Raw genomic sequence first — 15,998 nt, 5'->3', positions numbered from 1 at the left:
TCAATTAATTGTTTGTTTTCCAAAATTAAAAATTAAAGGAATTGTTATTCAAGTTCAATCAAACCATCCAGGTCCTTTGTTGAACTTATTTTGTTCCTCCAGGGAAGTATCATCTAAAGAAGAATAGAACATTAACAAATAAATTGTAAACATGTTTACTTATTATTCGTTAATCAAAATAAATGATTTTAAATATGCTTTTAATTTCATTCATGAAGGTTTATGCTCGTGAATATACTCATTTTTTGTTTACATGATCGCCTAAAACATCATTAAAATTTACTTCAGATCAGGAGCATAACTCGTTTAATATTCGTGAAGCAGTTCATATACTTGTTTTGATTTCGATTCCCAAACATTGACAGTGATGAAAGATGCTGCATTGCTGAATCACAAGAGCATGAGTTTGAAGGAGATGAACACCAAGGCGCTACGCACGGTTGTACCCATCGATACTTTGTCTAACTCTCAGCGTCAGATAAATCAATATCAATGTCCCCACACTCGACCTGAATCGAAGAAGAAACAATAAGAGAAGAACAAAAAAAAAAGAATCATCCCTCTTATTTCCTATCCGTTTATTGCTCGATAGAGTTGAAAAATGAGAGAAATTATTTTGTTTTTACACATGAGAAGGAGAAATGATTATTCCACTCATTTCCTTTCTCCTCATTTTTCTTTACTACCATGCACATTCAAAACTTTTTCATTTTTCCACTCAAACAAGCAAAGTTGAAAGAGAATTCAAGTCTTTGACGATTGAGCTCGTCAGCCGACTCCTAACGTGTTCAGAATCTTCTAACAGATTAGAAAAGGAAAGAATGATATGAAAAAGAAAAAAAAAACAATAGTCTTGTAGAAAAAATAATAAAAATGTATACTTGCGGAAGTTATTAACATATGGGATAGAGTTAATGATATGTGCAACCTCCAAAGTAGACTAATGGACAAACAACTAACTCAGAATAGCTAAAGAAACTCTAAGATTTCCATGACTTGCACCAAAGCTTTCTATTTTCGCTAGCATTCTTTGTTATTAAATACTATTTAGTTGAAGTAAGCTTTACTACTTATTACTGAAATGTTGTCTTACTAAATGAAAAAAATATATAGTTTGAAAGTAAACTGTTGGTTTGCCAGGAATTGCAGAGCTTACAAGATTGAGAAAAGGAGAACTATTTTTCATGACTCTAAGATTTCCATGACTTGCACCAAAGCTTTCTATTTTCGCTAGCATTCTTTGTTATTAAATACTATTTAGTTGAAGTAAGCTTTACTACTTATTACTGAAATGTTGTCTTACTAAATGAAAAAAATATATAGTTTGAAAGTAAACTGTTGGTTTGCCAGGAATTGCAGAGCTTACAAGATTGAGAAAAGGAGAACTATTTTTCATGACTCTAAGATTTCCATGACTTGCACCAAAGCTTTCTATTTTCGCTAGCATTCTTTGTTATTAAATACTATTTAGTTGAAGTAAGCTTTACTACTTATTACTGAAATGTTGTCTCACTAAATGAAAAAAATATATAGTTTGAAAGTAAACTGTTGGTTTGCCAGGAATTGCAGAGCTTACAAGATTGAGAAAAGGAGAACTATTTTCCTCGAGTCAAATGACGCAGCTCGTTTATATCTCCTCCACCTGTTCATAGGTGCATCATGAACCCTCTCAGTCGATGATTTGTCTGTCAAAATAAAACTCGGTTTAAGTCGTATAACAAATTTCTGCATGGCCTGAGGTATAGCCTATGGAGTTAATAAGAAGCAAACGTGTAATATGCATAACCAAAAGGAATTAGATAGTTCCTAGATGTAATACATACAATACTGATATAGAACAGGTAGCAGATTATTGTGAAATGATTACAAAATTCACATAAAAAATCAAATTTACTGATTAGGAACAATAATTAAATAATTCAAATCTTTAATTGCTTCAATGCCCTTTGATGATCAAGTATCAATCAAGGACCTGTTCACTGGCTAATTGCAGTTCATTTATTCTAGATTTTCGGTTCACTGAAATTATACATGTCAAATGAAGTTCTTTTGTCAACTTAAATCTTCTCGAGGGTGAATGTTTAAGCCTGGAGCAGGAACCACAAGAAGATTAACACGTTTTTCAATACAACACTCATTCAATTTGTTAAAAGTGCAAGCTTAGTTACCAAACCACCACATAAATGTATGCACGAATCATTGTAAACCTTAAGCGCTTTATAACAGTTCGGATACTTGCAGAATATTCTATTTAGAAGAAGCTGCCAGACATGGCTTATTAAAAAGAATGCAGTCATGACTAAATCATGGATATTGTAAATAAATCCATAGCTTTGGGGGGAAATATGGAAAATATTGTTATATATAGGTAATAACATGCGCTTGCAGACATCTCGGTGTAAGTTACGTACAATTAAACCCATTAAAACTCAAAGCTGAGTTAAAACTCACCTACAGTTAAGCTTGCTTGTCTCTGCAATACCTTCTGCAAATGCTGTAATTCATTGAAATCTAACATTAAAGTCAAGAGTGAAGAAGAAACAATGTACCAGAATCTCAAGGAAGGATCAGCAACACTTTGATCATTAAAAAAACAAATTTGGTATGTCCGACACTGTATGTATGATCTACGTTTTACCGAATATGCCTGAATTATATAGAGAGCTGGATCAAACTTACTGTCACTATGCCTTCACTTTTTAAATTTCCAACAGTTTCATCACTGGATTTAAGTATGCCAGGAGTCTCTTTTTCGATGTTTACATCCAGAATGCAAGATGAACATCCATCTTCACCATCCACTTTCAAATCGATGCAGTTCTGGCAACTCAGCGGTGCGTCCAAACACATCTGGTTTTTCAATGAAAAAGGAACTTCTAGGAGGCTGAAAAAAGATAACTGTGGTGTACAATTTGGACTCCTGTTTCCTTCGTCAGGCAACAGAGAAATGCTATAGACATCCTGGCCCTGCATGAGGAATGGAAAATATATAGGCACATAGAAAAAATGTTGAGAAAAAACGGCTCAAGTGGTTTCCAAATTCTCATTTTAAAGTAATTTATTCATAGGAAAGATCATAAAAATTTGAACCAACTTTTAAACAAAGATAACTGGGATAACAAATATTGGTTAGAAAGCATAGAATCTAGACTACAAAAATAACAGCCAAAAGGGAAATTGTGAGACAAGAAAAAACCATTCAAACTTAAGCACAAAATCATAGGATACAACAGGAACTGAAGCACTTAAAACCTGGTCCATCATGAGTTCATCTCAATGGATTGGCATTTGTGTACTTCTTTATCCGATTTACTAAGAAAATACCCTTCTATTTCTATATTAATTATCAAAAGGTTAGATAGCGAAAACAGGTTTTAAGCTTGCTTTGGGAGATATAAATGTGCAACTAACATTTCTATCATGCTGGTGGGTTAGAGCAATTCTAGTACTATTAGATTACAACCTGAATTTGCATTAACAGCATTGCAAGCTGCTATAAGGAAGATACATGATTAAAGGAACTTACGTGTGAAGTGTTTAAGCTGCATTTTTCTCTTACTGGAAATGAAGTCTCCTCTATTAGAATAGGCAATACATCTGAAATTTCAAATAAAAGGAACTTATTAAACATGCTATTCAAAGTAAGGGCATTGATTAAACTTATGTTTCTTGAAGGACATTGATTAAACTTATGTTTCTTGGACTTGGGTGCTTGGATAAAGGTATGCCTCCTGCATGGGTATGTTCAACTTTTAAAAGCTTTTTCTTGTATTTAGAAGATCCTCGGAGGGCTCTATCCCCGTATCCATGTCCGGATATACATCGGACAAAAGTGTTTAATACAAATTTCTTCAAAAAAAAATGAAGAACTGGAGCAACATAAAACAATAATCTATCTAAGACGGATATCCTTACCAAAAGAACAATGTTGGTTTGTCCCATCAAATCCCGGCTTAATCAACTCAAAGCATGAAATGTCAACCGGCAAATCGGTGCTTCCATTCACCATCCCAGATAGGAATGGTTTTTCCTGCAATTAATCACGAGTTAAAACAAAGTATTGCAAAATAAACTTTGAAAGAGAACACGGATTATAGAACAAAGAAGGAACCATTTTCTTTTTCTCCTTTTTTCAGGTTCCGTTACTTACTAGTCACTAAAAGCAAAATTGAGAGTGAAGTCAAACGTGAGAGATATTATCTAGAAAAAAAATTCGAAGTCAACGCTGATTTTCTATCTACTTACAGATTCATATGGCTGACATTTTCAATTAAATCTAATGGAAAGGAAAATCAATTTTATTAATTTGTAGAAATAAAGAATTTATATTAAAAGATTTTTTTAATATTTTTGTGTGTGAAGAGAAGAAATCCACATAAAGAGAACCAGAAATAGGAAGTAAGCAATCCATACAAGAAAACAGAACTGAATGTATTCCTTACTCTACATTTTTTCAGCTACCTGACAGGAATTTTTTTATTTTTAGAAAAAAAATTGAAATAGCAACGGCATGTAGAGTTGATCATAAAAACCATGAAATTTCAGCTAATCATATTCTATAAAATGAAATGCAAATCCCTTATATTCCGAAGACAATTTGAAGTGTAAAATACAAAGTCCTTCGTTCCCCCCCCCCCTCACATTTTCTCAAGCGGCGAATCTAGTAAACACTCGTTGAAAAAAAGGAACTTGCTTGACACTAAATCCAAAATTAGAAGCTTTATTTCCAAAATCAGCTCGAATTTCATCACAGAAACAGAAAAGAATAAAATGCTACAAATTCAAAAGAAATGGAATTAAAAAAACCTCACCTCTTCGGTCGATTCAGCTGCCATTGCAGCAGCAGAAGATGAAAAGCAAAGAGGAGAGAAAATTAGTGTTGAGCAAATTTCAGAACATTTCAAAAAACACGTTTGATTTAAATTATAAGTTGCTCTGTATTCACAAAACTATAATTTTCACATGAAACTTTTAAAAGCGAAGAAAAAATATGAACGTTAAAAGTCTACATCGTATGAGAAGGGAGGCATAGATGCGCATTTGCCAGATAAAAGGCTTGTGATTACGACTTCGACGACAAATTCCCTCCCTACCTCTTTCCTTCTTATTTTGACGTAAATGCCCTTCTCTGTCCCCTGAACCTTTATATAAAAATAAAAAAAATTAGGAGACAGAAGGATGGGGTTGCACGTGACAGGGCAGGGAAGTGATGAAAATGAAAAATTGTATAACAAGTTGCAACAAAGAGACAAGCTTTAGGTGAAAAACAAAGAAAGGATGGCTGGATATTTGTCTACTCCGATTGGTGTTAAGCTCTGCACGTGAAGCTATAGAAGCCGAAGAAGACATGCAGGTTCGCTGTTATTTGATGCCACAGAGACAAAAGCTAATCATAAAGTGATTCACGGATCACATTTTACCAAATCAAACCACGGCCTGCTACCTTTCTTCAAATATTTCTTAGTTTGCTATGGTGGGAGACAAATTCAATTCTTTACCTAACCTATACTGCATTTTATTATTTAAAGAATTAAAATATAGCTTGCATTTTATTATTTTAAGGTGGGAGGCAAATTGTGCATGCATTTTTTTCTTTATATTATCCTATTTTTTCCTATCAATTATTTGAGCTCGCCTTTCTGATTTCATCATTATTTTTTCTTTCAATTATCATAATTTCTTAAAATTTTAATTTTATAAATAATAATAATTTTATGTTAATTTATAAGTATTATAATAATAGTAGTACCGATTAAACTCTTACTCTAACGCTAAAATTAAAATAAACAATGGAGCGGTGGGTTACTCTCGAAGTTGACATAGAATCGCATTTAATGACATGAAGCAAACATACTAAATCAACTGAGTTGAGAATTAACTTAAAATTATATTTTTATCAATCATTAATTAATATTGTATGATTGTTTATTTGTGTTTTTCTTCCAATTTCTTATAATTTTACCTCGATTAATCATGACGAATCTACATCGTATATTTAGTATTGATAAGTGAATCTCCTTGTAATAATTTTTTACATATACAATCTAAAACTCGAAACATGTTTAAACTAACGGTTGTTTATCTTTTAACTTTTAATTTAATATCTTTAATTTAATACTTTACATTTATTTAATTATAGTAGTTTAAGTTTTAATTATATTACTAGATCATTAATCATCACTAATTGGATGAAAAAATTATTTAATGTTTACATCATTTTGTATGATAGTAAAAAATAATAATTTTTATTCTAAATGATCATATTCCTTATCAAAATTAAGGGTTTTCTCAATTTTTAATTATTGTTATTCTCCGACATCTTTTAAGATCACCATAAATATTGATGGACCTATTTAATTGTTCTCTACCACTTTTCATTTTAAATTTTTTCAAAATCTCTTTATAACTAAAAAAAAATCCACCAGTTTTAGAAATTTACGAACTTTCTCGAATCTAAGGGGTTTGGAGTGTTTGTCCAAAAATTCTATCGATGAGAAATATTCTTTTGAGAAAATGAACACTATACCTCAAAATTAGCGTCATCAGATGATTGTAAAAAGATATTAGAATATTAGAACGTTGAACCTACAAATGAATTTTTATTACTTTTTTGAGTTTCATAAAAAATCAATTTGAAGAGAATAAAGAGGATTAAAATTTAAACATTTTATTATTGATTTTATTGTAAATGATGACGGATGATAAGCAATTGCTGACTGACAATAACAGTTAAAATAATTGACGATTGTCTACCTAAACTAAAATGATAGATAAATTAAAATGAAGCATATTAAAATTTAGTGACAAAATATAAACACATATTAAAGTATACGGAGAAGAAAACAATAATGTCATTATACCTTGAATGGTTTAACGACTTGACACTTACGTTGAAATTAAAATCACATCTTAATTCACTTAGTAGCAACTCCATCGAAATTCTAGAAACACAATTAGGTAGATTGTTGTGCCTCATGTCACAGACTTAATCTCTCAATAAGCCTCATGTGGCCTTAGCTCCTTTTCGCCCCTCGCGATAGCTAAGTTAGCCTCACTCAAACTCGTGCTAGTGTGGGAAAGGATTGGCAAGGAAACAAAGAAGAAAGGAAAAATTTTTGAAAGAAAGCTTACAACTCTTGGATGATTTACAAATGAGGATTCTACACCTATTTATAGCATCCCACCTCCTCAATGGACGGTGAAGATTGACTTGATCCTACGATAGGGAGAGATTCTCTAGAATTCTTCATAATTTCCTACCTAACATGGAAGACTCTAGAATGCTTCTAGAATATGTACAAGTCTTGAGTGTTCTAGAATAATCTACACTATTCTATCAACCTCATAGACCAAATGTGGCCCAACATAGCCAAAATAGCCCAAAGTGTGGGGAAAAAGCCCAAGTTTGTGACATCCTCCCCCACCTATTTCATCGTCGTCCCCGTCGCCTCGTACGCTTTGAGATGTTCTTCGAACTGCCACAAGTCTTCATCTAGTTCCCATGTTGCCTCGGACTCTGGTAGTCCTTTCCACTTGATTAAATACTCGGTACACGGCGGAACTCCTCTCTTGCGGACCGTCCTGCTTGTGAGCACCGTTTCAACCTCTTTGTCGTAAGACTTGGTTACTACGGGAGGTGCTCGATGTGAATACCCTCGGCTTGGGTCTTCCTTGTTGGCGTAATATGGCTTGAACATACTTACATGGAAGACCGGATGAATCTTAAGTGTACTTGGCAAGTCCAAGCGATAAGACACTTTACCCACCTTGGCAAGTACCTGGAACGGTCCCTCGTATCTCCGTATTAGTCCTTTGTGAACGCTTCAGAGAGCTTTGAATTGTTGTGGCAAAAGTTTCACAAGGACTAAGTCACCAACGGTGTACTCTCGATGTAGCATCTTTTTGTCCGCCCACTTCTTCATCTTCTTCCTCGCTTTCTCTAAACATGCGCGGGCAATGTCGACGTTCTCCTCCCATGACTTAGCCATCTTGGCGGCTCCGGGACTTTTACCCTCGTCAAGTGGCATTGTCAATGTGTGCGGTGTGAGCGGTTGTTGTCCGGTCGCAAGCTCGAACGGACTTCGGCCTGTGGCTTCACTCCGCTGCAGGTTATAAGAGAATTAGGCGACGTCTAGCAACTTTGCACAATCTCATTGGTTGGCACTCACAAAGTACCGCAAATAACACTCCAACAAAGCGTTCACCCGTTCAGTCTGCCCATCAGTTTGAGGGTGAAAGCTTGTGGAGAAATTTAACTCGGTGCCAAGGAGCTTGAATAATTTCGTCCATAGGCGTCTGGTGAATCGAGGGTCTCGATCGCTGATGATGCTCCTTGGTAAGCCCCAATGCTTCATGACGTTCTTGAAGAATGCTCGCGCGGCCTCCTCCGCAGTGCAATCCTTGGGGCATGGTATGAAAGTCCCATACTTGGAAAATCAGTCCACGACGACCATGATCGAACCGTATCCCTCGGACTTGGGTAATGCACTAATGAAATCCAAAGTGATCGAATCCCAAGGTCTTTGGGGAATTGGTAAAGGTTCGAGTAATCCTGTCGGCTGTCGGTTCTCCACTTTGTCTTATTGGCACACAAGACAAGTCTTCACGTAAAGCTCCACGTTATCCTTCATATGGGGCCAAAAGTATGTTGTCTCTAGCAATGCCATAGTGCGCTTTTGACCCGGATGACCAGCCCACTTGGTGTCGTGGCACTCTTTGATAAGATCTCGCCTTAAGTTGTCCCACTTTGGGACATATATTTGTCGTCCCTTGGTGTAGAGTAGATCGTCCTCTACCCAGAACCGTTGGGTTTTGCCATCGCTAGCCAGCTTTACTAATTCTCTCGTCATTGGATCTTGCTCAAGGCCCTTTCTTGATGCGCTCCAACACGGTTCCCTTGGCTAGAGGGATTGTGGCGAGCTCCGCCTTTCGACTTAAGGCATCGGCTACAATGTTGGCTTTGCCCGGCTTGTATTCCAATGTATAGTCGAACTCGGCTAGGAAGTCTTGCCACCTGACTTGTATTCCGATTCTAGCACCAATAGCTTAGCTGATATATACCGGTTGACTTTGAGCAGTAGAATTAATTCATTGCTAAAGGAGGACATCAAGGAATGGGACCAGATATTATAACTAAACTCAGAAGAAGATATTTTCCCAGGAAAAAAAAACAAAACAAAAAACAGCTGCTTCAGAATCTACTGAAAGAAAAGTTGCGTGTATGGCTCTCGCAGAAGGTGGAAAATGACCTATTAGGCTAGTATATTGGACCAGGGTGGCCAAGGTTTTATACATTTTGCAGGTATGATTGGGCCTTAAAACCCACTACAGTTGCTGGTGTGAGTGTCAATTTACGGTATGTAAATGGATGGACTGCACTTCATTGGGCAGCATCTTCTGGACTTGAAAGTAAATGTTAAATGTTCTTCATTTTTCTTTTTATTCAGGTTCATTGCATTTGCCGCTTTAGTTTACCAGCTTTTATAATTCTTGCTTTATATTAAGTCATCACATTCCTTTACAATCGTAGTTGTTGAACCCTAACTTTTAGTTTAGTTTAGTTTTTTTTTTTAATGAAAGGCTCATGCAAGAGGCCACCGGGTAAGGAAAAACTATAAGAAGGTAGTCTGGTCAGCAGGGATTGTGGAGAATGTGATGTTACGTTGATTCAAATCTGAAACACTCACCGAGGAGCCTACCATACCAGCACCCTTAAAGGAGGATGGCTATGATTTCCTGAAAATAAGGCAGGAAGCAAAACGAAGAAGGGTTACACAAGGCACTTGCCAGAGTAAGTCCATGGCCCAGAATCCTCAATATAGTAGGATGAAGACCGTCGTAACTGAGATCCAAGAGAAGGTAATTGAAATCTATGTTACCAACTTTCTTTTCCCCTTTTAAGTATTCATGTTCAACTCATATTGGTATAAGTATAGGATATAATCCTCTTAAGGATCCTCCACATATATGAAGATCTTTTCGGAAAAAAAGAAAAGAACTTGTATGTGTAGACACATTTTCAAATCCGATACTCATATTCAATAGCGAATAACATAGACTGAAGTGTTAGAGACGATTTATATTTTTCAAAGAAAACGAGTTAAAAACGTGCATGAAAATCATGTTTATTATTATGAGGAAGCCGAAGATGACTTGATTCTCTTTGCATCAACTTTGCCTTATTCTAAGAAATCGAGTCAAAAGCATGCATGGAAACCAAGTTTATTATTGTTATGATGATGATGACATTCTCTCTTTGCATTAACTTAGGCAGGTAGATTCTCAACTTTGCAGGAGAAGCAACAGATTTGGATGAAGACTTGATTGATCTCGAAAAACTATTAGACGATGATACTTATATGCACGCGGCAACCTTGAATGAACTGATCTTAATTCTCTTACAAATATTTTATTGCTAGAATTCATCTGTAACAGTCTAACCGATTCATCATCAAGTGATTTAACAGTTGTAAAGATTTTGACATATTTTGGCCCATTGCTATTTGCTACTACTTTGTTCTAGTTACTGTTCCACAAGCTAACTAATTTCACCCTTTGCGCTAGCAACATCTCCGATAGGAGGATCATGTTGTTTTTATAATGTTTGTTTCCAACTGCTCTGAAAAAAATGAAGAAAAAAAATGAAAAAAAAAAATTGATGACATAAATTACATTGAGAATTGAAAATCTATAAATCTAACTAAAAAGTTGGAAGCAATTCCAAAGGCATTGCTAATATCAAAACATTATCAACCATGACACATACAAGCTCTGATGTTCTCATCACAACATTTGTACACTGCTCTTTTCCCCCCTCTTATTGTGGAAAAACAGAAACAAAAGGGCATTGTGCTTCCACCATCCACTGTACATGAAGACAACCTAAGTATACATTATTTTCAAAACCCACATCATCTCACTGAGCTCTTCCACCGGTATTGGAAATCAAAGAAAAACGGTGGGAAAAATTATTAAGCATAGGCGGTTAGAGAAAACTGAAGTTTCGAGAGAATAGAATATATGTACTCATGGTAAAATCGAAACCCTCTTTTCTCAGTTGTTGTTTGCACCAAGGCTTTCATAAAATAAGATATACCCGTGATCTGTATTGCTTGAGTACTCCTGGGCTGACCCGAAAAATGTCTGAACTGCAGACTCGTCAATCATCTCCACATTTTCATCGTCAAAAAATAACCAGTGGTTATGGCTTTTCACCAGGCTAACGTAGTGCCCATGGTTAGGTCCACTTCCCACATGTACTACTACAGCGAATAGAGAATACTCTGAATCTGCGTCTTCTACAGTATTGCTCAGTTTCAGCTCAACTGGGAACACAACACAGTAGGAGAGCTTCTTGTACCGGCCAAGCTGCTCTATGTACTTGAACCGTTTCAAATGGATAACCAGGATGTGAGGAGGCTTCTTTATTTTCATTCTCTTCTGGGCCCCTTGCAAACTGCAAGTAAATTGACATCTGTAATAATTGCTATACGCATATTTTTCATTAAAATGACTAATATGCATCTTTGGAACCATTGGACTTTGCATCTATTAACTAACTACTTACGATAATGAAACAGTTAATTGCACCGTGCAAGTTTGATGTTCGAATCAGGGAAAATGTATGATCATGAGTTTAGTCTTCCGAACATCTCACTTAAATCCATGACCACAATTGACTTCTTTTACTAACAAAACCTCAATTTAACTTATTCGGTCTTGGCTGGCCAGTCTGCAAATCTCACACGCTATACTAATCAAGAGAAATATTGATCGTCATTGTAAACTACTTTTACAAACTGACTCCTAAAACTGTGAGAAGAAAACAGGCATTCAAAATAAGATACATCTACATGACATTAATAAATGGAAATTACCTGCAGCACTTGTCACAGAAAAACTTGTCTTCTGCATTCAATGTCTTGGTAGAACTAAAATTTTTCAAACAGCTAGTTATTGAGCTATTTTGTTCAATATCAAGGCTCAAATCCAAGAAAGCTTCGTCTCTCGCCATCACTGTCTCACATCGCAAGCATCTTGTCTCATTGGTAAGTATTCCCTGTCTCCAATTCCCCAATCAGATAATGACATTCTTTCTAAAATACATGAATGCAAAGACGAGGAAACCAACACACATACACAAAGAGGCTCTCAGATTGGAGGGAAATGGATGTGCTGATAGATAGTCAATAAATAAACTGAAAATGTAGAGCAGTCTTTGTCAACAAAGCATAGAATTCCTTTATAAAAATTGTCAACAAATCCATCATGAAGAAGATAAGAGGCAGTGACCATTTCATAGTTTGTAATTTGTGAATTATAAATGATATATCATAATTTTACATAAATCATATATAAAGTAAAAGGAAAGCAATAATGCAAGTGCAAATATTGATTGATGATGAGATTAGCTCGGATGTCAAGAAGCATTTCCATATAATGCTTATATTTAATTCACTTTCTCTGTCTAGTAGTGCTCTGATTAGATTATTATTTTTTACACATGTTCTTTCAAGACCTAATATATTGCTACAATTTAGGTCATTTCACTAACGTTTCAAGTTTCATAATATCTTAGTTATTTTAGATGTAACCTGAGAAAGAAAGTTTCAATTTTCATGTAAACTAAAAGAATTGATCAGAATAATATAATCAGCAAACTCACCTGAAAATTCTTGTGAACCCAGGTAACCAGAGGCTCTTTTTTAACACCATTTGCCTGAGGATTCTTTGACCCATTTGCAGTCTTTTCAGACGACGATGAAGTTTCTGCCTCATTTTTTGCAGCTTGAGCCTCTTTCTCCAGTATGTCAACAAGTTCATTTAGCAAAAAATTCAAGAACCCATGAGCATCCTACTCAAAAAAAAAAGGAGAGAGAAAAAAAAAAGACAAAATAGTTATTCTCTTTGGTGTATTAAGAATTGTTCATTAATGATGATAAAGAAAGAAAGTCAACTTTTTTGTGACATGTCGAGAAAAGGCTACAACATTAGACCAATCGGAAACCTTGAATCACATAGAAGATATCATCAACTTAGAGGTAGTTCTTCAGACAAATAAATAAAAAACATCCTACTACCTGGTGCATATAGCTGCGAAAAAGCTCATTTTGTTTCTTCAATCTCTGTACAAAACGCTTTGGAGCAACGACACCTGTCTTCTTCTTCTGTGAATTTATCTAAACATTAAGAGCAACCAGCAGTTGGTCCCATTACCAATCAAGTATAAGCCACATATGTTGCACAACTACAGGAGAGGGAGAGTTGGAGGAAAAATATACCATAGCAACTAATAACCTTTGTTAAAGACTGAAGACAATCCTCTTCCCCACTACAGCTAAAACTTAGGATTCTTAGGGGCCAAAGAGAAAACCTGAAATAAAAATTTTGCATGCATCTAAGCAATTGCCTAAAGGATAATACTTCCAATACTCAAGTATCAAACCAAACCATTTATAAGGAGTTTAAAAAAAGAAGCAGAGAAAAATCAAAGCAGTTACGAGAAAGGATAGTATGTGCAGAAAATAAATTGATTTATGTTAAAATAGATTTTAGAAAAAATGCATGCACATCAGTCCTTCTCATACAAAGCCGGGTCCTTGAGAAAATGTAATGAAGAACTTATAGTAATAAGCCATTTAATAGAAGTAATAATCTTTATTTCCGATCACATCTTGTTAAAAGTTTACATAAGGTCCATTTTTCATCAAATCAGTAAGATGATATACTGGGCTTCATACTTCTAACTAATTGCACATTGGCTCCTAGGATGTCTAATAATAAAACTAGGCATTGCAACTTAAGCACATTGTAACACCACTGGCTTACTATAAGACAAACTATCACTAGGAAGAAAAAGGAATATGCTCTAAAGAAATATGGGTTGCTCATCAAAGATAGAGTACAGCCCAAGAAAACTACAATTCTAGCCGAGTTATTACCAGTGTAAACAGATCTGCCAAGCAAGTCAGCAAGTTATCTTCAGCATCAGCACCATTTTTATGACTTGCATAATATTCTAGCAGCTGTTCACGAAATGGGACAAAAATAAAGTGCCTGAAAAAATTAGGAAGAAATGAGATATCAGGATTATCGAAGCTAAGAGGCTATTGTTGCTCAATATTTAAAAAAAACACTCGACTTTTAAACCCTTCCTAAATGACCATACATGGGATAATGATGTAAGTTGGAAAGCAATTAATAAAATAGATTAACAGCGTGTATATGGAGAAAAAGAAAAGCTCAAGGGTACTGAACAGTCCGCTAATGCATATATAGCACTTAACCAATACAGTTGTATACATTCAGAAATGACAGTTCAAGCTACTCAGATGTCGTGCAATCAAAGGCAGCCCAGCAATACCACTCGAAACTTTAAATGTAACAGTTTTCATACCATGCATAAAACTCATCTAACCAAATAAATTTCAAATATTTCACATTGCTCAACTTTATAAAAATCACCCAGCTTAAATGAACAAAGAAAGAAAATAACTATTAAATATAAGGTTGAACAATGAACTGTAAGTTACCTTATTAGTAATGATGAATTAGATGATCATTGATACTGTCCACAATCCATTCTAGACAACTATTTTCTCCTTTCCTAATATCAGTTGATATCTATCATGGTATCAACTATCAACTATCAACCATCTCAGTATGCATATCTAGAATACAAGCCTTCTAATGGCAATCTAAATTGTTAAAACCATGCCACAGCATGCAATTACCAGAAAATTCACTGCCATCGGTTCCCTTCAAAATTTTCCCAAATTTACTTCAGCAACCAAAAAGTACAAACCGTGAATATTTGCAACTAAAAAGAAATTGTTCGAAGCAAAAAATTCAAAATCAATCAAATTCAGAATATTATAATCAACTTAAAGGGGCAAAACATGATAAGTGGAATTAGATTCAAACTTGAATTGTTACTAAGAAGAAGAAAGGTATTAAAGAAAAATAAATGCAAAAAGCTGTTACAATAGCAAGTGTTGCCGAAGTTCTCAAGGCCAAAATATCGTTCGCCTTCAGGGAACTGATCACCCAATGCCTTCTCGAGTTTTGAACCCGCTGCGCCCATTTATAAAACTAAACTTTATCTACAACTCTAACTCAGATGTTCTCCCGATCGATTCAGCTCAGAGATTCTACCTCGCCATTCACGATTCCCTCTATCTCACCCTCTTCTTCCGTTTTGATTTGGATTAGTTTTAGGGTTTGTTTAGTTGAATTGTGTTCTCTTTTATTTGCGGTTTCCTATTTTCCGTTTGGGACAGTGAAAGTGAACCAAAGGAAAGGAAGTAAGGGTTCGTCTTTGTTTCGTTTTCCTTAGAGAAGGCTCTTGGGACGGACAGAACTAACGAAGGAAAATTTCGTATAGAATTGGTAAAATTATTATATCAGTCCCTTAATTGTATTTTAATTTTCATTAGAAATTAATAAATTGATGTATGTATATTACATAACATGAAAGGAGAATATGATTTAGATAGGTGGATTGTGACAATTAATCATATGAAATAAATAGAAGGGAGGGTAGGATATAGGCTTAGAAGGAGCAGAGATGTATATAGGACCTACCATGGAATGGTGATTAAAGATGTATTAGATTGTAAAGAACACTTTAAATTAATGATGTTTTGAGTTTGTTTCACATGTGATTGAATTTTTTTCAATTTCTCTACCTCGTTATATTATCATTTAAGGCATCAGATTATCACTTAAATTTAAATTGTATATTATTTATCTCCTTAAAGGTAGTTTTACTTATATTACGTTTTTAGGAGTTGAGTTCAGTGTTATTACAAGGATGATAATATTCTCATTGTCCTTGATAGCTGCTTGTTGCTTGCTAAACGAGAAAGAGAGAATGATGAGGGACACTAACAATTTATTATAAACAAAAATAGCAGTGATGTTAACGTGTTTAGGGTTGCTTATCGAGGGAGTCGATCGTGAGTTGGGTAGTGATCGACTCTTGCTCGTTAAAAATTTTT

The 15,998-nt window shown here is 35.0% G+C and overlaps 2 protein-coding genes across 2 annotated transcripts; both read right to left on the bottom strand.

Annotated features, from left to right (window-relative positions):
* Positions 1–209: 209 nt before the first annotated feature.
* LOC120126702 lies at positions 210–5,074 on the bottom strand. The gene is made up of 7 exons (XM_039144811.1): positions 4,812–5,074; positions 3,916–4,030; positions 3,527–3,597; positions 2,680–2,967; positions 2,452–2,494; positions 1,577–1,685; positions 210–509 (listed from the first exon to the last, which is right to left on the bottom strand). Exons 1-7 carry the CDS (start codon positions 4,833–4,835, stop codon positions 431–433), a joined length of 729 nt encoding a protein of 242 aa, XP_039000742.1. The 5' UTR covers positions 4,836–5,074; the 3' UTR covers positions 210–430.
* A 5,626-nt stretch (positions 5,075–10,700) lies between these two features.
* LOC120126705 (ubiquitin carboxyl-terminal hydrolase 3-like) lies at positions 10,701–15,295 on the bottom strand. The gene is made up of 6 exons (XM_039144814.1): positions 14,953–15,295; positions 13,941–14,044; positions 13,080–13,178; positions 12,665–12,853; positions 11,877–12,058; positions 10,701–11,455 (listed from the first exon to the last, which is right to left on the bottom strand). Exons 1-6 carry the CDS (start codon positions 15,080–15,082, stop codon positions 11,053–11,055), a joined length of 1,107 nt encoding a protein of 368 aa, XP_039000745.1. The 5' UTR covers positions 15,083–15,295; the 3' UTR covers positions 10,701–11,052.
* Positions 15,296–15,998: the final 703 nt, after the last annotated feature.

The sequence above is a fragment of the Hibiscus syriacus genome, unplaced genomic scaffold (assembly GCF_006381635.1).
Source record: "Hibiscus syriacus cultivar Baekdansim isolate YM2019G1 unplaced genomic scaffold, ASM638163v2 tig00110461_pilon, whole genome shotgun sequence".
Taxonomy (NCBI): Eukaryota; Viridiplantae; Streptophyta; class Magnoliopsida; order Malvales; family Malvaceae; genus Hibiscus; species Hibiscus syriacus.
This window is presented reverse-complemented; position numbering and strand designations above follow the sequence as displayed.

Coding starts and splice junctions, on each gene's coding strand:
- LOC120126702 (XM_039144811.1), bottom strand. CDS start 4,835: ATGGCAGCTGAATCGACCGAAGAG. Junction 2,968..3,526: donor GCAGCTTAAACACTTCACAC/GTAAGTTCCTTT, acceptor TTCCTCATGCAG/GGCCAGGATGTCTATAGCAT. Junction 510..1,576: donor GTTCTCCTTTTCTCAATCTT/GTAAGCTCTGCA, acceptor TCTTCGATTCAG/GTCGAGTGTGGGGACATTGA.
- LOC120126705 (XM_039144814.1), bottom strand. CDS start 15,082: ATGGGCGCAGCGGGTTCAAAACTCGAGAAGGCATTGGGTGATCAGTTC. Junction 14,045..14,952: donor TTTGCATTTATTTTTCTTTA/ATACCTTTCTTC, acceptor GGCACTTTATTT/TTGTCCCATTTCGTGAACAG. Junction 12,854..13,079: donor TTCGCAGCTATATGCACCAG/GTAGTAGGATGT, acceptor TTTTTTGAGTAG/GATGCTCATGGGTTCTTGAA.